This window comes from Amblyomma maculatum, chromosome 1 (assembly GCF_055883805.1).
Source record: "Amblyomma maculatum isolate TAMU_Amacu chromosome 1, ASM5588380v1, whole genome shotgun sequence".
Classification (NCBI taxonomy): Eukaryota; Metazoa; Arthropoda; class Arachnida; order Ixodida; family Ixodidae; genus Amblyomma; species Amblyomma maculatum.
This window is the reverse complement of record NC_139344.1, coordinates 418,202,548-418,224,905: the sequence shown is the minus strand read 5'-3', so window position 1 is coordinate 418,224,905 and position 22,358 is coordinate 418,202,548. Positions and strand designations below refer to the sequence as shown.

At 46.8% G+C, this 22,358-nt stretch overlaps 1 protein-coding gene across 1 annotated transcript; it reads right to left on the bottom strand.

Moving 5' to 3' along the window:
* Positions 1 to 631: 631 nt before the first annotated feature.
* LOC146209179 (uncharacterized) lies at positions 632 to 21,000 on the bottom strand. Its single transcript, XM_084587361.1, has 7 exons — positions 20,934 to 21,000; positions 18,644 to 18,729; positions 3,821 to 3,886; positions 3,663 to 3,695; positions 3,373 to 3,483; positions 2,195 to 2,236; positions 632 to 793 (listed from the first exon to the last, which is right to left on the bottom strand). Exons 1-7 carry the CDS (start codon positions 20,998 to 21,000, stop codon positions 761 to 763), a joined length of 438 nt encoding a protein of 145 aa, XP_084443487.1. The 3' UTR covers positions 632 to 760.
* Positions 21,001 to 22,358: the final 1,358 nt, after the last annotated feature.

The following is a 22,358-nucleotide window of genomic DNA, read 5'->3' as shown; positions in this document are numbered from 1 at the left end:
AAAATTGGCTTAACGAACAACAGAACATGGGGGGTTAATCGTGACGGAACCTGAATGCTATCACTGAAACTTCACAGCTTGATCAAAATCCAGGGTTTACAGATTTCTTGGTGGGCCTGGACACAGATATACTAAAATTGGGCGAACTGATCGCATACGCGCTCTAATAAGAATCTCAAGAAAAGTTTCTATGACTAACACCGAAGGAAACTGAGTAGACTGGTGTGTGTATTGCTGTAATAAGTTATTCCCATTCCCAACGCAATGACTTTTATGCATGCTGCTTTTTGAAGCGGAGATCACTGGACTTTCATCTGTGTGGTGAGGCTATCTCTAACTGTTCGAGCTAACCATGCGAGCCATTTAACAGCACTCCAAATATCTCGGCTATCATTGGTGCTCAGGAGACTACACCAACATCTACGATCCCTGCATGACTAGCGGGATAAGAATCCTTACGTGCCATGTGTTCTACAAGTCACGGAGTAGGGTGCAAAAAACGGCACTGAGCCGTCATTTTTGTTGCCTCCGGACAAAACAAAAAAAAAAAGCCCATCATGTCAACAACTATGTGGTCGTCGCAAGCGACGCATCCACGCATCCACACTACAGACATATACGATGATGAGTGGCGTCCCCGCAGTCCTGCGACGCCCAGCATCTCTCTTGAAGAAGATTGTACCCTGCCACTTCCATCCTTGCTTGCCAGCACATACGCCACGAAAAACGCGGCGCATATAGCAGCATTCTTCAGGAAACACTATCCTGGTTTCTTCACTCTCGTTTTGCAAACCTGCGAGCAGAGTGGAAACAAGGCGCCATCCTCAGCCTGTTGCAAGTGAAGGCAGGATTATTAGTGCTACGCCAAAATAGCACACCAAATAAGGAAACGCTATGGATACCCGTGGCAGTCATTCTGTATCCGAGCGACTATTGTCACTGTAGGCCAGAACTCATTCATCAAGCCATTACGGAGCTCCTGGCGCTGGAATCAGAACCTATTACGCTAATAGAACTAATCTGCATGTGGTAAATTGCTTGTCGCGACACTTGATTGCCCTTAGAAAAATTGGTACATGATAATATTCGTGGCCATAACACGAAACAATACAGCTGACTGTCCATGGTGTCCGGTAAAAACGTCCCCGGAAAAAAAATGTCCTTTTCGCGAAATAGGAAAAAGTGTCACCCGAACGGGGTCTGAAGTCCTGAGTTTCCTCGTGGCGAGCTGCAATGACGACTGATGTATGTTAACTTTATTACAGCGGTTTCACTTGTCGGCTTGGGGGTGATCGTGAACATCGAACTAATGCGGACATTCATAACAAAACAGAGAAAAATGATGGCAGCGGTAATCACTTTTTTTTGCGAGGAAAAGGCGAGCTGACCACCGGCTTTACCAGACCAAAAGCTTGGAGCGTTGTTTTAGGGTGGGCATGGTGCACGACCGGTTAATCCTCGCCCTGCTTACACCGTCATTACCCTTATCACCATTCTACACCATCATCAGAGGAATGGTTAAACCTCGTCCCCAGAAGGTCCCGGGGTTAATACAAGTTACGTCTGCTTTAGGCGGTTCCCGGAGACAACCACGCGCCGATCCGCTTGTACTGTTCTTGGTGGGCAGTATTACCAAGGTGATTAGACCTGTCTTAATTATACTTAACGAGCTGCGAAGCTCGGAATCACGCAATGTCTAAAGAGCCAGATGGATCTTTCATCATGCTTTTACGCAGTTCTTGTAAACAACTCGGCCGTCCAGAGGACACAGGTTCCAAATGATGATTAAATTTAACTTAAAACACAGAAATAATGGCATAAAATGTGCACTTTTTTTTTTATGTGAGTTCCCTAAGAAATCATATTTAGTTCTAGTTTTCGCCTTGGGAACGTTTTTTCCTAGTTGCTGCTTCTTCAGGGGCCGTTTCTTCCGGGAACGTTTTTTGCCGGGGCCATTTCTTCCGGGACGTTTTTACCTACACCCGACTGTCCATACCATGTGCAAAAGCGATGACTTCGCGGCCTGCCCACCTCTAGGGACTAACCGCTGAACATATACTTGGTTTTAATTAGAGAAATAATCACTGACTAGGTGAAGGAGCTCAGATTGTGCACAAACTGTGCACCAGAATGCGCACAGCGCTGTCTGGCTACATCGCCTTTTGATCCTAAAGACAGGATGCATGTTACTTACCTCCTGAAATCGAGTGAAAAGGCAGGTGGTGAACTTGATCGCCTAAGAAAAAAAAAAAGAAACAGGATATGAAAAGACCTAAATGTAAATATGTGTATGCCTGGATTCATAACGTCGTGGAATCTTGCGACAAACCCTGCTATTCTATTCGCATGCTATTCGCCTGAAAAGAGCCAGAGGTGGACGAAGAGATAAAAAGGGACACCTAACGTAAAATTGCAGTGTAATAAAGCATCAATAAATAGTACCTGCATCAAATGCAAGCAGTACGCGCCCCGGCTGTCTCTGGTGCACACGAAATCAAGCCAACCATAAGGAATGGTCGGACCCGAGCTGACTCATTCGCAAGACGCAGGGAAAAGATTTACAGTGGAATGAAAGAATGTGCAATTGCAAACCTCACAGCGTATTCAGCAAATGTTGTTTCAAACATTGCATGCACGAATTTTCTTTCACATGTAACTTTTGCCGTCGGAAGTTCAGTGAACTATTATCATTTCAGAACTGGCTACAGAAAGCTAGGTTCCGGGATGGAAAAAAAAAAAAAAAACGCGTCAAGCGATGGTCCATGGTTCTAGAAAGTTGCTCTCTTTTCCATTGTATAATCAAGTGCGAACAGGCAGCGCCCAATATATGGTAGCCCAAACGATTCTTAGGTTCAATCTCAATTTTACATATTTAAACCTCTGCAATTATGTCTCCGCTACACTAGTGAAATCCTTCTCAGTGACTCTTCCTTACGCCCGTGTCACTTTTCTCAAAACCCTGACGCGGTAACGAAGAGGTTAGAGCGCTCGATCGCTGATGCAAGCCCGGCCGTGCAGGCGGCTTTTCGGTGGAGGCGAAAAACTAGTCAGTGCTGTGCGATTTCTATAATGTCTGGGAATTCCAGGAATTTGAAATTATCCGGAGCCATTCACTTCCTCTAGCTAGAGTCGCTTTGGGACGTAGTCCTAAAACTCAACGTTTCATAAGAACGATATTATCTGACATGCGCATGAGCGACTTAATGGCAGCTTCGCTGCTCTCGTTTTCGTGCAACAACACGTCGTCAGTGTAGTCCTTCGTCTTTAGTTTGTTTGAATCAGTTCTTACGCTGACATCATCTTGGCTATGTACTAACCAATTCAGGTACAAGAAGTTTTGGTGTCGCAAAAGGCAACGGCGAGTGCACGTACCAGCATGGGCGGCGAGGCGCACTTGTCGACTGCAAGCTCGAACCGAGTACCCTTGAAGTCCCCCACTGCCGAGAATAGCAGCGCGGTGTCGACAAAGCGATCCGGCCGAATCTGCGCCATAAGGAAGGTGCCTCATTGAGCGGCGAAGGTGAACTGCCTCAACCCGGATTCGCAAGAAAAAAACTTTATAGATTATTAATGGGTAAATACTCTCGAAAGAGCAGTCGACGGCAGTTTTTTTCTCATAGATTCGACCTTCATGTAGCTAGTGAGAAAGTCGAAGTACTTACTGCATTCGCCAGCCTCAGGATGCATTGCAAACCCTGCATGTGGTTGAGAGAAAACGAAGACAAATCGATATCAAGACAGTTACCTACGCAACCCCAATGAACGCCAGCATTGTCAGCACTTGCAAGCTGTTTGCGCGATGAGCGAAAGAAGTACTTACAGTCATGAATTTGTAGAAGCTCCCAATGGTTACGTTGTCAACGCACTCTTGGAACTTTGGAGAAACCTGGGCGAATGAAACCGACAAGTACAAATAATGTAAGGCAATTGTTTAATTTGCTAGCTAATGCTGAACAAATCCCCTAGTAATCACGCATTAGTTACTGCAAACACGATAACTAGATGCCTTAATGGCGTAATGGCGTATTAGAAGCTCGTGACTTCTGAAATGGGAAATCTGCAAACTTATCAGATAGTTTTGTAGCTGATGTACTTGGTTACCGATGTTAATCCGACATTGAACCAGCAACATGTCCTAAAATTATGTTCAAGGCCGTTTTTTTTATTTTTTTTTTCAGTAGGGTGGTTTTTGCGGTTTGTGATTCATAGCTTCAAAACACTGTAGCGCCACAAAACACGAGGATACGAGAACAGCCAGGAAAGCAACCTCCCACAAATTTGTTGATCTCAAAGAGCAAATTTATACGCCAGAAAAAAACGCGTCATCAGCTTTGCACAACATTATCACATTCACAGAAATGCGAGCTCTTTATCGCTAAGGAAGATGGAAGGCATTCAAGGCACGTGAGACCTTAGCTACTTATCGTCTCGGCTTCAATGAATTCACGTTGTTAAACTATATCTGCTTTTCGCTATGACAACACATTTATCCAGGAGAGCTTTGTATGCTTTTGTCTCGCACGAGAGAATTTGGTCAACGAGCTTTTCCCTTTCCTGTTCTTGATTTTGCAAGTCTGATCCATTAGGCGCTGTCTGAGGCCCTGTCTGCCCTATACATTCGTTGCCGCATGATAAGAAAATGTGATATACGACCCCTTCATCGTACGCTGCGTACGGTTTCTGGTGCTTAACTCTGCATCCACGTGACTTGTTGTTAGTTTTGTAGCGTGAGCTACACTACGCTGGTTGGAAGGAGCTTCGCGTGTCCTCTGCGCCGACCAAGCTGCGCATGCATGAGAGCGTAGTCACAGGGACACAGCTGCCGCCGCCGCCTCCGTAACCCCAGCGGAGAAAAGGGAGAAAGGGTGTGTTGAGTGAGAGAGGGGGAAAGGGAGAGCAACCATGCCATAACAGTATACTTAAGGAGAAGGAACAGGAGAAAGAGGGTGTGTCGAATGAGAAAAATGGAAAGGGTGAGCAACTGTACCCATGACAGTGTAGTTCGGAGTTCGTAGCTCGGTATTTGTAGACCAGCTTTGTAGTCCAGCGTTCGTAAACCACCGATGTTCACAGACCGACGCTCACACACTGGCGTTTGTAGCATGGATGAAAGAAGGGGAAGAACGCTGTTGCGTTCCACTCTTAAAGACGTCTTAAACACTGGAAATACGCCGAAGTAGTTATGATCCCTAAACATGGCAAAAAGCTCCAAATTGAAAATCTCAGGCCCATCTGGCTCCCGTCGTGCCTTGGCAAATTTCACGAGCGGATGGTGACGCTCAGACTGCAAAATTACATGGAAGATAATGACCGTGTACCCCATACCATGTTCGGCTTCAGAGCAAAACTCTCGACGCAGGACGTGCTCCTCCAAATACAAGATGTGCTTCGCAACGTACCCCGAAAAGGTGAAGATCTCAAATGGCCTTCGGCATCAAGGGAGTATTCGATAACGTCAGTCACGAAGCGATCCTTACAGGCCTAGACGACCTGGACTGCGGACGCAGAATCCACGGGTACGTCAAAACCTTCCTTTAAGATAGAACTGTCACCATCGGAATGGGAGACCTTCGACCGAGCAAAATTCACGCGCCAAAGAAAGAAACACCCAAAGGGTCAGTCATCTCACCTATTCTCTTCAATATAGCTATGATAGGTCTAGCACGATAACTAGAGAAAATCGAAGGCATCAGGCACGCTATGTATGCCGACGACATAGAAGTCCGGGCGAAAACCGGTTCCTTCGAGGAGAAGGAAGAAAAACTACAGGAAACGGCCTCTTGTGTACAGCAGTATCTTGGAGAAAGAAGGCTCGCATGCTCGACCGAGAAATCTGAACTGCTTCGAATGCGCAGAGGCAAACAAAACCGGACCGTCCCAACCAGTAAAGACCTGAAACTCAACATCTACCTGGAAGGAATGCCCATCCCGATAAAGACAATAATAAGAATATTGGATATGTGGGCTCAATCCAACCAACGCAGTACTCACACTTTTACTCTGCTCAAAGCAACAACGCTACAAGTAACATGCATGATCACACGCATCACCAACAGGCGGCATTTCATGCGCGAAGAGGACACACTAAAACTAATCAGAAACCTGGTAGTGAGACGAATTATGTACAGCCTCTCGTACCAATGCATCAACAAGAGCGAAATGCAACAAGCGAATGCCCTGCTATGCAAAGCGTATAAGACAGCGCCCCGACTACCGTGGAACACGCCGACAGAAATACTCATGGCTCTTGGATTGCACAACAACATAGAAGAGCTACGCGAGGCGCAGCTTGAGTCGCAGAAACTCCGGCTGCTGCAGACAACGACTGGAAGAGCGCTCTTACAGAGGCTAGGGTGCCGCGAGCAGATGCAAGAAATTGCGAGGACGGAAACGATCCCCGACGAGTTTCTCAAGTCCCTCAAGGTAGCTCCAATCCCGAGAAACATGGACCTCAACCTCCACCGAGGCAGAAGAGAAGCAAGGGCCGAATTCATTCAGAAAACATACGCTTCTCAAGACACGACCGTGTATGCGGATGCGTCCTCGAGAGGAGGACACAACAAAATTGCAGTGGCCACGGTGGTTGATTCGTCTCCATACGCGAAGTGACCCGTGCCTCTATGAGACACTGCACGGTAGCAGAGGCCGGAGAAGTAGCCGTTGCTCTAGCGGTGGCGAACCAGGCGATCGCTAACGATACTCACGGACTCTCAAACAGCCTGCCAAAATTACATGAATTGTAGGATATGTCGTCACGCGCTCCGTATACTCCTCGAAGTGAGTGACAAAATTAAAAACCACGCAGAAAATAAGACCACACACAAAATTATGTGGGTACCAGGGCACATGGGGGTGGCAGGGAACCAAGAGGCCGACAGGATAGCTCGACCATACACTGGCAAGTCCACAAAATTTTGCCAGCACCTAAGGTATACTCGGCCATACTAGAAAACTATAGAGGCAGAAGATTGCGATACCCCCCTGCCCCCCGCACAGTTCTCTCAACAGACATTTGGAGACAACTACAAACAGGTTCATACCCAAACCTACACATACTAAACAAAATGCACCCTGCCATATACACGGGCAGATGTCCGTGGTGCGACGAAAAGCCCACACTATATTACATCAGATGGACCTGTCAATACATAGACGTGGTCCCCACAATTTGAAACCCGAGTGCGGAGCAATGGGAGACTGCTGTCCAGCGACCGCTGCGAAGACCAGCAAGGTCTGGTACAGCGAGCTCAACGGGCGGCTGTAGCCAGCGGAGCCCTGGACTGAGGGCAACCGACCATTGGGTGGAAGTGGACGAGGTCGACGGAGGAGACTTCTGGGGATGCAACAAGGAGCTTTGAAGACGCCCCAAAAACCGCCCAAAAATAACATAGGGCTGAATAAAGCTTTTTCCTTCCTTCTTTGAGCGTTCTACCGGGGTGTATCGAGCGAGAAAGAGAGACAAAGGGAGAGCAACACCGTGCCCATGACAGAGTAGTTCGGCGTTCCTAGTACATAGTTCCTAGATCGGCGTTCGTAAACCACCGGTGTTCGCTGACCGGTGCTCACAAACCATAAAAAGCCGAGATAAGTAAACCAAGGAAAAGCCGGGACCAGCCAAGATAAACCAAGCTCATGCTACGTATATCCTGGCATAGCTGAACTAAGTCACTGCCATTTTTTTCCCAGCTTACACAAGGTGGCAAGGCTGTTTTTTTTTTTTCTTTTAGGGGACGAGATCACCATGGTTGTATTCGCCTTTGACCAATTCTTTTCATGTTGTGTGAAATCTTTTGCAGATATGGTAGTACAAGATGCTTCCGTCCCCCGAGACCCTGACGAGGGTGACATTGATTCTCAAGTTTCAGCTTCTTGAGGAGCTTTACCGCAAAGGATACTTGTACATCGCGGACTAACGAGCTTCAGTCAGCCTCTGTAACTGCTGTTTAAAACTTTCAATCGTCATATGCATACATGCATAATTTTCGGAGAGAATTTTGGAAGCGGAGATTTACGATGACTCTTGTTACACGTTTAGTGTGTGAGGAGTGATATGGCAACAAATGTTTTATTACTTCGCGGCTGGTAGGCTCGGCAAATGCGATCGGCATGAAAGGTGACGTGAAGGGCTGAATGAAGTTATGTATGGAGAGTTCACTCGTTAAAACAAGTAGATTAGGACAGAATCATTTCATAATTGTTATAATGCTATGAGCATATAACTCTAATGGGCCGGAGTCCCAGTTAACGAGGATTAAAAAAATTATCAACGAATATAAATATTTTGGCCACTCGCTGAAACGTCAGCCGCGTCCTGGGCTGCAGCACACCTGAACTCATCAATGCACTCCTCTACACAGCATCGCATTTTGTCACTCGACAGCGACTAATAGAGGTCCTTAACATATCCACTAAGAAATCACAACTGTCGCCAGAGTGCGTTCGTACAAACTCCATAATTCCTTCGGAATTCTTATTGATAAAAGGATCATCGACACGTAAGAGGTTAAGATTGTTTTGCGAGTGCTACATGGAGACAGCTTTCTACCATGTGCCGGGTTCCGAAATGTTTCCTCTGAACGGTTTCTGGGGTTTATGGGCTTAAGCACTGAAAACTACGTCTCAACATATTTTCATGCATCACCAATTTTGTTAACCACCTTGCAAATGTCCAACTTGTCACATAGCTATTCGCTTTAGCTTTAACATTTGACATGCCTATGTTTTCACGGCAATCTAAAACTGCTCACACGGCTTCTTCAGCCTTTTACTTGCATAGTTCTGTTCTTGTGCCCTCGTCTTTCGTTGCGCTGCAGTGCTTTGAACTCTTTTTCAACGGCAGATTAGCTAAGAAAACAACTTTTTCCGCTTGCCGTAAGGTTGCACCATAATGACCAATATAAACACAGATCCTGCCTGGGTACTCTTGCATGTTTCTCTTAGTTACCACCTGTCTAAAGCAAACTCGTTTTTATGGCACTTTAACTACTCAGTACGAGCGTAGGACAAAAGGAAGATTTTGCTTTGCATCGGTGGAGTAGATCATTCTCATCACTATCACTGCTACATTGTCTTACAATATTCATAAGACGCATCACAATTACTGTTGAAAATACACCCCATTGCAATTAAACGGCGGTCCAACTACGAACAGTGGGCGCAGGACTAATATAACATTATGTTAAGGTGTTACTATGCATCGAAAGATTATAACAGTCTAATTGAAACGTTCATTACAACATCTCACAATATCCCACAGTTGCTCAGCCATTATCTGTAAGATGTCCAATGAATCTGATTTGTAAAAAGAAAATAGATATATTTGCCTCTAGTCTCAAGCCCGTTTGGCATGGCCGGTAAAGTATGCTAGACCCCCATAATTATACTCAGCGCCACCTTTGAAAACACTCAACAGCAGGGTGATGCTAGCGCTATTGCAATTGAAACAGTTTATTTTAGTACATTTTATGGAAGAAAGAAGTCGCTGTTTTTCTTCTTAAAGGTGCAGTCGTGTGCAAAAGTGGTATGCAACACTCAACCGGTGGCGGAGCTCGAGAAAACATCATGTCTTTTTATATAGCAACAGCTATCCATGCTCGAGACAATAGTGGCAGTGCCTCATTTTGTCCACGTGCGTGTGCCGATGTCGCTGTCCCTTACGCTCTCACTAGATGGCATTTCTACGCAGTTTTCCTGAGCTCTGTCACCAGCAGAGTGTTGTATACCACTTTTGCTCACGACTGTACATAAGCAAATATTGTGTTTGGGGCAGCGAATTACCTTCTCTTCTAGCAAAGCACCAGAGAACCAAAAGGCCCCACCGGACAAAAGAAATAAAGAAGTGGCTGACTTCCCCGCTGTACAATGGTGAATTCTCAAAAATACTTCGGGTGCTTGCTACAGTAAATTACTTCCTTCATTGCGTCTGGAGGCCATCTCAGCGCGGTAGATTTTGTATACTGCTTAACTAAATTAACAACATATAGAATAACCACTCCCGTTATAACTGCAGCCGACTGTCCTAACGTTTTTCTTGAAAACGAATATGCAGTGATTGTCCACTGTCAAAATTTATATAGTAAAAGGGGTTTGCTTCTTTATTGTTTTATTTATTTTAAATACCTCAAATGCCCCTATGACGGGGTTTTTAGATAAGGGGTGGGCCTTAGATAATACAGATTTGTAGGAGAGCGAGGGGGGTGGGTGGTAATACAGATGATTAACGGGGAGGTTAAACCTGTAACGGTACTCCTGCAATCACTCTAGGGATATCAAAGCTGGAAAGGGTGAAAACAAGGTTCCTGGTCACCTGCGAGATAGAGAACGCTGTAAATTTGCAGCCAGCCTCGTTACGGTGCTTAGAAGCGGACCAATAGGGCTGTGCATATTTTTCTAAGTCTACATTTGAGCCTAAAAGCAGCCTTAAGTTGGACCTTTCCAATACAAAAGTTTCAGTGCGGAATAGTCTATTTATTGAACGTCCCAAAGCGGCGTCGGCAATGAGGAATGGCGTAGTGGATGATTCCGCTCATTTCGCTTATTGATAAGGCACACTAACATCTCGCAAAACATGGAAGCTTTGCCCTGCACCTGTGCGGAAACGATATAGCCACAGCCAGGAACGAACCCACGCGCTCGTGCCCACCAGTTAAGGACCCTGTCAATTTAATCACTGCTGATGGAAACAATGTTAAATTAGCCCCCGTCGAAAGTAAATAACAGTAAAATTCAACAAAATCCGTAAGCCTGGAGCAGAGAAAAGTGATTCGCATGTTTATTTTCGTTTTAAAAAAAACTACACATATGCACAGATCATTCCGCAAATCTTAGTTTGCGTTTCCGCTCCTCTAACTGAACTTTCCTCGTGAAACCAACTAAAAATCCGAACAATTAATTACGCGGGGCTTTCAAGCAACCGAGTGTAAGCGCTCCAACATTTCGACTGCAGTTTGCGCTATAGGTTCGAAATAATTTCACTGAAGACCAGGCGTCGATTCAGCTCGCCCTTCCTGTCGGCCTGCCGGGGTGACGCAGTAGTTAGGGCGCTCGGCTACTTTGCCCAAGGATGCGGGATCGAATGCCGGCCTGTGCGGCCGCTTTTCGATGGAGACGAAACCCAAGGAGCCCGTGTGCTGTGCGATGTCAGTGCACGTTAAAGAACCCCAGGTGGTCTAAATTTTCAGAGTCCTCCACAATGGCGTATCCCATAACCTGCGTAGCTTTGGGACGTAAACCCCACAAACCAAATCAATCATTCTTTTTGTCAGTATATGCGCTCCATGTCTGTCACTAATGCGGGCTGATTGTCAGAGCATGCTGCCACAGCACAATAGAGCACGACGTTTCTTGCTGCGTATAGCTGCGTTCAATTATCTTTGTCGCAAGGGTTCTCATTTCCCAAACGTATACTAAATTCTTTTCAACTCCTCTCACAGCATGGCCGGGAATACATGGGGAAACGTTTTATTACGAAAGCAATACTACTCTAGGTTTCGTTTCGAGCCTTCAGCGTGGCGCGGCCGCACACACGTGACGCTGCGATGTCACACCCCACGTGACACTAGGGTGAGAGCTGGGCTACCAACTCAAGCGGTCGGCGTGGCGCGCTAGAGGCGTATCTGGTGCTCACGTGATACGTGACGTCAGGTACGTTCATACGGCTTGTTAACGCGGGGCTTTATATGTGGGCTGGCAGGAGCTGCCAAATTGGGTGCCTGTTAGGAACCTGGCATTCAGGTTACCCCTATAGGCCACTAAGACACGTTCATGCGGGTTGGTTAAAGCGGGGGCTTTATATGTGGGCTGAGTAAGACGAAAAAGAGAAGAAGGAAAACGCTCGGTCACCCGCAGCTATTGCTTTCGCTCAATATTTGGTTCAGCTGCGTTGAACCCTTGTAATTTTATTTGCGTGGATGCTTGCCCTTAAAGCTCGACGTGCCTCAGGTGCGTGTTGGCATGTGAGCGCTCTGAACATCGCATGCACGCAAATTACTAAAGAGTTCGCGTGTTGACTTCATGACGTAGCTCAAGGGCACGCTGGATACGTTTCACTTTAAAGCAAGATATGTAGCTGCAAACTGTATGCCAGGACGCTTGCATTCGGGATCCATGGCGCCCTTTTCTTGTTCTGTTAAAAAGGGTAAAAGAATGCAGGTGACGCCAGGAGCAAAAACCTTCTTTTATTGCGAAGCAATACTGCTCGCAATTTGAGCCTTCAGCGTGGAAAGGCGGTGACCGCCATTGACATTTGACCTTTAGACGACCTCCATAGACGACCCCAGGCTGGCAGGAGCTGCCAACTTGGGTCTCTCGTTTCACATGAGACGGTTATATCAGAATCAGCCTGCCAGCACCCTGGAATTCACGTTACTCCTAGACCCCAATAAGGCACATACGGCTTGGTTAAAGAGAGGCTTTATATGTGGGCTGGCAATAGCTGCCAACTTGTGTCTCTCGTTTCACATGGGACGCTTATGTTAGAATCAGCCTGCCAGGACCTTGGCATTTCTTTAACCCTCTAGGCCACTAAGGCAGATTCATACGGCTTGGTTAAAGCAGGGCTTTATATGTGGGCTGGAGAAGAAGAAAAAGAAAAAGTAGAAGAGAAAGCAGAGGACCAAGAAGAAGAATGCTCGGTCCCCCGCAGTTATTGCTTTCGCTCAATATTCGGTTCAGCATCGATGAACTCTTCTAATTGTTTTTTAAATTGGCGCCGGAACCTTGCCGGTAAAACTATTTTTGGAGGAAAAGAGACTATTTCTACCCTGGGGATCACATTGTTTAATAGGCAGGAAGCCATAAACAATAGACCATGTTTTTTACACTGTTGGGAGGGGGTATATTTTTGGGATGTATTGCAAGGAACGCCACTGAAATATTTTCCGCTACACCCGGTACTTACCCGTAGAAAATGAGGATGGGGTACCATTTGATTTAATTATGCTCATGGGCCTCCACTGTATATGGCGCTCAAGAATGGCTTGTTACCACTGTAATAAAGATGCACAGCCTGCCCAAATTTATCTTCGGGAAAGCGTCGACAGGTTTTTGGCAATCCAGAAAGCTGCTGCAGAACCTCCCGAATAGCTCTCAAGACTAGAGCCTCTCTTGCGCATGCGTGAATTTTACTGTGCCATATGTAAATAGCGTTTGTGCGATTTTTGTTGATTTTGTTTCCGTGTAATTCAATGTGTCAAGACCAGGCAATAAAGAAAAAAACACGACTGGTGCCTTTAAATTGTCGCGAACTGTTGCACTCCTTTGGCATCAGTTAAGAGCATTTATCCGACATTTAAAGGTCCCTGGTTCGTTTCCGGGTTTCGGCACCAGCAGATCTGGAGGAATCAAAGAACGCAATCAGCCGTCTGGCCTATGTCACTTATGGAGGCAACTGCCCGAGCCCATTCGCGAGCGCGCTATATATCGGGCCGAGGCGACGCTTCGTCTTTATTTTCAACAGCAGCTGAAGCTATCTGACAGAGCGAGCGGCACGGTTCCAGCATAGCTGAGGTTGAGTGACGTCTTGGTTGTCACGTGACTAAGCAGAGGCGAGTGCGTGGTTACCTCGGTTATGGCGGCGGCGCCTATCATCATCATCAAAACGTTTTACTTCCACCGAAATGACATTCCTTTTTGACCCCCCGGCACGCAGGCCTAAGGGAGCCCTACTCAGGAGCCTCGCAAACTAAGGTCTGGTGAAGATGCATTGTTACTTCACGGCCTCAGCCACCAGGCGGATGGCTTGTTGCCGTTGAGCGCGGTTCTCGCTCCGCAGCAAGGTCTCCCAGGCTTCTCTATCTATATTTTGCTCGGCGCCCGGGCTGCCAGCACATTCCCAAATTACGTGATCTAGAGTGCCCCTCTCCACGCATGTTATGCAATACTGGTCTTTCTCCTCTTTAGAAAGTGTCATGTATACCCAGAAGGGGCCTATATGATTTCCCCTTTGTAATCTTCTCCACGCAATTGCCTCCTCGTTTCCGAGGGAACGGTCGGGCGGCGGATAGACCCTCCTGCTCAGCTTATAATGTTCATTGATCTCGTTGTATGAAATCAAGCTATCTTTCATGTCTATGCGAGAGGGCTGCTCTACGGCCGCCCGGTGATAGAGAGCTCGGGCAAGCTAGTGTGCAGCCTCATTTCCTGTAATAGACTCGTGCGATTTGTTCTGGAATCCATATTATTTCTATATTACGTTCTATCGGCCTCACCTCGAGGACGCGTTTGGCCTCTTCCGAGATTTTTCCTTTCCCAAAGTTCCTCACTGCATTTTTGCTGTCACATAAAATTGTCCTGGCCTTGGTACCGATGCAAGCGAGCGCTATCGCCAGCTCTTCCGCCGCGCTGGCATCTCTCGTGCGGCTCGAAGCCGCTACCATTAATGCTCCTGCCCCGTCGACAACCGCGGATACAGCCGCCCCAAGCTGTCCGCACGCCGCGCCTTCATAAGCCACCTGGTCTGCCGGTCGCTTCCTCATCTTCCTCTCGCAGGCCTTGACCCTATGCTCTTTCCTTTCTTTGTTGCACTCGGGGTGCATGTTTCGTGGCATAGGTGGGACGCGTATCTTGGCCCTGATTCCTGGCGGGATGTTTACCATCTTGTGCGTGCTAGTTCTTGGCCGGATTCCTACCCATTCGAGTATTGTTCTGCCGTTTCAGAGTGGCCGAGCTGTTCCAATTGGGATATTCTCATCCCCTCTACCAGCTCAACCCATCTGTTGTGAACTCCCATTTTCTCAAGCCGCTCCTTCGACGTGGATATGGGGAGTCCCAGAGTTCGCTTGACTCATTTCCTCAATATTCTGTCTATCTTCTCTATTTCTGTCTTTTTTCATGTTTAATTGCGGCGTCGCGTAGCAGATCCGACTTATTTCGTCGCCTGTGACATTTTCAGGAGATTCCTTTCTTTTAGTCCTGTCGCCTTTACTGCTATCCTCCTTATGCCTACTACTTGGTCTGCATATGTGGCTAATTTCTTTATGATGTTGGTTTTGTTGCTCTTCTTGTTGATAAATATGCCTAGGATCCTCATTTCCTCGACCCTGGGCACTTTCCAGGCCTTCCACCACCACTTTAATTTCTACTTCTCTCTTGTTCCGGTCGTCGCTATTATATACAAAAAGCTCTGACTTTTGCGATGAACACACCAGGCCTCTTTCGGCCGCATATACTTCACCACTGCGTCTGCTGCCTTTTGCAAACTCCACTCAATTTCCGTGTCACTTCCGCTATTCATCTAAATGTTTACGTCGTCGGCGTACATGCTGAATTTTATATCAGGGACCTTGTTTAGCATAGCCGGGAGACCTCTCATTGCTATGTTAAATAGGAAAGGGGACCGTATGACTCCTTGCGGGATACCTTTGCTGCCCAGCCTTATGCTGGGGGACTCTGCGTCCTGGAATTTAATCACCGCCTTCCTATCTCGGAGGAAGTCCTTGATATGCTCGTATGTTCTCTTGCCCACGTTTACCTCCTCCAGACCTCTGAGCACCGCCTATCCGGCGGCTGAGTGACGTCATAGCAGCCACGTTGTTTCTCCTCGGTTTAGGGTCAAACACACGCACATGGCGAAGAAGCTACGGAGGGGAGTAGTAAACGTTTTCGCTTTTAAAACAACAAGCAACATCAATTAGAGATCAGCACATACGCATGCTGCTTCACTTAGGTAAGTGGAATTTAGACCTTTAATAGAGTCGCCCTTGTGTCGGAATAGCTTTATCTGTGAATAAACACAAACTGGTTTCCTGAAATTCAATGCTTTCTTCCACATCAAAACAAGCTGAAAGCGGAAAACACTTCCCAAAAATAAGGTTTTGGAGAAAGGAAAATGTCTGCGGCTTAGCTCAGTTAACCCTGGTTACGCGAGCGAAAGCTTTAGTATCCTCGTTCCTCATCAGCCGACTATACCCACTGCAGGGCGAAGAATTTTTCTACATTCGTCCATTAACCCGGTCCTATCTCCTGCGAACTTGTTAATCTCATGCGCCCATTGGACTTTCTGCCGCCCCCTGCTACGCTTTCTTTCCCTTGGTAGTCAATTGGTTACCTTCTTCAACCATCGGTTTTCCTATATTCCTATTTCCTATGAACATTTTTTCTTCTTGATTTCCATTAGAATGTTATTAACTCGAGTTATTTCTATGACCCACTCTGCACGCTTCCTATATCTCAATGTTATGCCTGCCAATTCCCATTCCATAGCTCTCTGCGTTCTCTTCATCGTAAGTAGAACCCCTTTCTTTAGCCCCCACGTGTCAGCCCTATAGCTGAGTACAGCTTTGGTATCACCTATTAAGCCTCGGTTTATTTGTGGTTAGGCGTGACTAGAGATGTATTGCTAATTACATTTTCGTTCGGCGTTTAGCCAGACGAAGCGCTTTTCATCGGTTAGGGCTGCCCGTCTAGCGCATTTCCGCTTTCTATCAATTGCTAAATCCCTCGTACGGCTGGCAAACTCGACCCGATAAGCAGACCTGGCCCGACATCTGCAAGTACCCACTCGCGAGGACGTCGGCTCCGGCTGACTTGCTTCATCCATTCAATACATCGCATAGGCAGCGCACAGACACGGGCTTTATTAAGCGAGCCAAGACACCTCAACACGGTGGCTATACCGCGCGGTTGCATCAGCGTGCAGTCACGTGGTACGGTGCATCAGCATGTAGTCATGTGCTACGGCCGTGACGACGGCGGAGTGAGCTGCTGTAACTGCGGTAAGTCACGTAGCATGTCACGTGGTTACACAACTCCGCTTCTCTCGTTCAAGGTCATTTGAGCAGACACGGCGACTGGTGAAGCTTTCGCTGTAACTAGCAACTCCAGCGATTTTTCCGACCGTGCCGAGTTAATGGCTGATTTATGTCACTGAATAAGACTCGGTCATCACTGTAAGCGATTTCATTTTTTACAATACGCAAGCAATAACTTTAAGATAGCTAGTTACTGTTACAAACGTTTCCAGTGTCCTCACATTCCACGGAGGAACTGCTGAACCGTCACTGATGAGATGACAGTCTGTGAACAAAAGGCACTGCGCTATAGAAGACAAAGCTTGGATAAGTAACAAAGGCTCTCGCGGTCAGCCCACTGCTAATGCCTAATATAGCTTAGCATTGCGCTGTGGTCTGTGCTCTCTTGGCTTCCGAATTTCTACCTTGTAACCGTATGTGGCCAGCAGTCAAAAGCTGTCACGGATATTTTTTCTCGTGTGAAACCGAATTTCGATGTACGGATTCGATGCGAATGATTTTGTTTTTCGGTTGAAACCGTACGTTACAGCTTCTGGGTATAAGTAAAAGGCATGGCAAGGGTGATTGATATCAGGGAGGAGACAAATAAAGATAAATAATAAGAAAAGAATTTAGTAGGCAAGCTAAGACAAGTTTTCTGACTCTCTCTAAGCCTGATTCGACTTCTGATCTCGATCTAGTTCACATGCACTTTTCCGGGCGAGTCGAAATCACTTAGCCCGAGACGCACAGGTGTGATGTTCCAGTCGACGAGACGATCATTCAACCTGGTGGCGTTACTTCATCCGACAGCCAGATCTCAGCGCTACAAACCATTGAAACCCCATTTTGCAGGCTTCATATGCCAACATGATGTGAAGAAATTAGAGCTGGCTTCCTTACTGGTTGCGGTAATCTTGCGATTATTCCGCCGACAGCTGTTTCCCCAACGCAGGGGTTCAATGGTTAGAGCACGGTAGGGTAAGAGTATTCGGCTGCTCAGCCCTAGCAGGTTCCACTCCGGTCCCCGCGGCTACTTCTTTATGAACGGGAATCGCAAGGCTGCCGTGGGCTGTGCGATATCAGCCCACGCTAAAGATACCCAGATGGTTTAAATGAACCCTAGCTGTTCATTACGAAGTCCCGCATAGATGTTGATGTTGGTCGTAAGCCCCGTGAATATCATATAGTATATACCATACCAACTCTCCGCAATTCCAATAGTGCAGTCACACCTAAACAATGCGAGAATCCGAGGTACATGTATATGGCCCCGCAGATGTACACCGCCACACCTCATGTACACACGAAAGTCACCTACTACGCTTTCACTGAAATAGTGAAACGCACAGCCGCGAGATTAACTACGAAGTAGCACGGACAATACTTGCAGAGAGAAGAAGCTGATGGTGCACTTTGATTGACATTCCTCTGCGTATGAAAGAAGAACGTTCAACACTTCGATCCGCCCGCGTTCTCCAACCTGAATGCCTATAAATTTCAGCAACGCATAACAGGACGAGGACAGAGCACGGGGAATCATCAATGCTGACATTGATGAAAACCCGCCTAGCCCGACAACCTCTTCAGTGCTTGTACCGCGTGCTGGGACATACTCGAGCATTGCTTCTACTTCAATGAACCAGGTTCCCAGACAATCCTCTACGCGTCATTAACAGAATAGTATAATCAAGGCTGACTAGAAGACCAGTAATCAATCCACTGTGTCTCCTCTAGGAAGGTCTGGTAGCCAGGGAACCCTCGGTTGTATTGCGAGTCCACTTTTCGGGAGTAACCGTCGTCGTTCTCATAAAGGTAACAGCTTTAGCTCGCGTACATTGTGCTCGTTTTTCAACACGACTGAAAAGTTCCAAGTGCAAGTATAACTCCAAGCACCAGAAATATGCTCGCCTCACCGTTGCCGGAATCTCCTGTCTGATGCAGTCCAGGATAGTGACTCCCTTAGCACCTTCGACCGTCGAACGGCCAATGAGCATCATCCCTGTGAGGAAGCAAAAGAAAATGGTACACAGTACAACAGCGGTGTCTATCGAACAAGATCCTGCATAATATGACGATCGCTGCGGCCACTATTATTCGTCGACTTTAGTCCATTTCATTTAGGAGATGTCGGTGAAGGGAATGGTTACCTGTTAACATCGGCCTTGACACATCCATGCGGGTAAAAGAGAGTCCCACAATTTTCTATAAGTCCTAGAACTCGAAAAAATGTCCATGAGTCACTCTATTATTGAAGCAAACTATAGGGCAGCTAGAAGGCGTCAGCGCCAGACTTAAGTGGCAGAAACGATGAAATTTCAGTGTATTATGGGAGTTTCTCGAAGGGCAGTTGTTTCGCAGTCAAAGAGCAACGATCCATTAATTCGCATGATAAGTAAATCCTCTGATGATTAGCAAAAACTGCTTCTTGCATTCATTACTTCACTTTACTTAATCATTCCTTTATTGTTGGGTCATATATGCGAAAGGTCTTAAGTCTAAAATGAGTTAGCCCGAACAACCACCCTCATTCTTCTATGCTGGGACGCAGAGACTAGTGTTCCGGCTACAGGTGCATCGCCCCTGTTTGAATAACGATAGTTTGATTTGCTTGCTGCAAAGGCAGATGCGTTGAAGAGATCAGTGGTTACTGTGTCTCAGCTGCAGAATTAATCTCTAATAAATCGAGTACTAAGATACGAAAAGCTTCGTAGCAATTGAAACATTGGTGCGAACCCTGAGGCACTCAGGTTCCAAGCCCACAGCAGCCGCGTAAAACGAGGAGTATCAAACCGTTATGTCATCGCTACTGTAAAGCCACATATTTATCCAAATGAATGCCACTGGTGAGGAATAGTGGCGTGCTCGAGGAAATAAGGCATTTAAAGTTTTAACTCAAATATACGTACCATTCTGTTCTCATCACCATCATCAGCCACACTATACCCACCGCAGGGCGAAGGCCTCTCCCATATTCCTCCAACCAGCCCAGTAGTGCTCTAACTTCATACACTTGACGTCTGAGAACTTATTAACCACATCCGCCCACCTGACTTTCTGTCACCCCCTGCTACGCTTTCCTTCCCTTGGCATCCAATTTATTACCCTTTTCGATCACCGGCTATCCCCTTTCGAATTACATGCCCTGCCCATGCTCATTTCTTCCTCTTGATTTCCACTAGAGCGTCATTAACTCGAGTTATTCATCTGGCCCACTCTGCACGCTTCCAATTCCTTGACGTCACACCTGCGATTTTTCGTTCCATAGCTCCCTACCTTGTCCTCAACTTAAATAAAACCTTTTATTTCGCCTCCACGCTTCAGCCATATAAGTAGTACAGGTAAGATGTAACTATTACATACTTTCCACTTGAGCGATACCGGTAAGCTACTAGTCAAAATCTGCGAGTAGTTGTCAAACGCGCTCCATGTCAACCTTATTATTCTAGTTATTTCCTTTTCATGGTCCGGATCTGCTGTTACTACCTGTCCTAAGTAGGCATATTCGCCTACCATTTCTAATACTTCGTTACCTATTGTAAAGTGTTGTTCTTTCCCGGGGCTGTTGAACACTACCTTAGTCTTCTGAATATTTATTTTAGCCCTACTTTTTTAATTTAACTGTATAGGTCATCAATCAGTCTCTGCATTTAATCCCCTGAGTTACCTAGCAATGCAGTGCCATCACCGAATCAAGCCTCTGAATACTTCCTCTGAGTAGGCTGTGAATAGTAATGGGGACGTCGTGCCTTCTAGCCAAGCACCATTCTTAAGTGGAATTTTATTTATTTATGACGAACAATGGTTGCTGCGCCAGCCGCTATAGATATACTTCAGTACTTTCACATGCCGCTTGTCTACACCCTGATTTCACAATTTCTGCATAACTACCGATGTTTCGATTGAGCCAAATGCTTTTTCGTAATCAGTGAATTCCATGTATAATTGTCTATGACCTTGTTAATATATAGGTATAATCGATAGCAGAGTACCCTTTCAGTAAACCTGCTTGATCCTTTGGATAACTGAAGTTTAAGGTTGCCCTGATTCTATTAGCGATTACCATTCTCTTCTATTGTGCATTAAAGGGAAAGCTCAGCAGTCAAGCCGTATTGAACTCCTCCTCCTATGTCTCCTGGCATTAAATTACTTTCTCTCTTTCTCTTATGTCTGGTGTTCGTGGTAAAAGTGGTAAAACAGTCTTACCGACAACAAACAAGGCTCCTACGTTTACTGCCTGCCTTCTCGACCCGGTCACTCCATGGCCCTCCATCGCGGCGTGTCCCGCTGCCGGAAAGTCGGTACTCCAACCTTCCTGTGGCTAGTTTGGATCTTGAGCGGTCGGAGCGTTGGCGAAGCCTGCCTGTCGTCTAGGTGTCCAGGGCGTGCCTCGGACACTGGTCATTACACCTGCTTCCAGCCACCAGCGAAATCCGGTGGCTAGTGCTGTTCTTCTTCGATGCGGCGGTCGGCTCTTGTCAAGTTCAGTCAAAGTACTTCAAAGCAGTACGATCACTTCTGAGGCACACGTTCCAGAGCTCCTTGTTTACTACAGATCTTTGAAAATTCGTCGAATCGATATCGATATTGTCGATCGTCGAACCGTAACACTAGTGATGTTCGTCGTATTGCGCAAGCTCTGAAGGCAAAGTCTTAATTAAATGTACAAGCTAAGGATAGCAAACAATAGGTTATAGATGCCCAGTAGATACTGGTTGTTCGAACAAATGAGATCTTAGGGACAACTTTCCGACCTAGCAGACGTCAACTTCTCCGGCGTGCCGGGTTCCGATGGCGCTGTGATGTGAGCGACCTCGCGGTCCCGAGTTCCGCGGACGATTTGACGCGGACGACTTGCGTCCCGGGGGCGCCAGCGAGGGAGTGCGGGTGGCGCAATAGGGAAGGAGGAAGGCGGCAGGGAGGGAAAGAACAGAGGAAGATACAAGAGGCTAAGAGGAGGGCCCGAAGCGACACCTGCCAGACTGTTACTCGTCCCACGCTTCGCACAGTTGATTTACTTTTACTGCTTTACTTTCTACCGCTTGTTTCACGAGGGCCTGATCCCACACATTTGTGTGTTTTTCATCCGACCCGCGCTGTTAGCAGCGCGTGACCGGCTTTCCCCTCGCCATCCGCTACACTTTTCTTCTTTATCGTCCTTTCCCTCACTCATTCTCGGATCTCATCATGGCTGGGTGCCGGCAGACTAATTTCGCCTTTTTGTGCATTTTTTTCTACACCTCGCTCGAAAGCGGTTCTTTTTGTTTCAACCGGACGCGAGGGGCATAGAGCGATTTTGGCTAAAACAGATGAGCATAAAGACTCCCTCACTTCAAAACTTGCGCTTTGTTAGCTCTGATTTTTCGCTCTCTTGTTCCGACACGCGCTTGGCAAATGGGTAGAGCCGAACAAAAGTGATGAAATGAAGGGCACCCACCGCTTCTTTGTGTCTCCTCGCGCTTTTGTTTCGTCCGCATTATGACCGTGGGCGCCACAGTGGCCTCCAAATTCATTTGCGCACTCTCCCTATTCTTTGTTTCCAGCGGAGTTATATAGAGCTGGCGAATGCAGAACGGAGTTCCGGCGGAGAGGGAGCCTGTGATATTGATGGCAGAATCGCCGGGGGAGGGT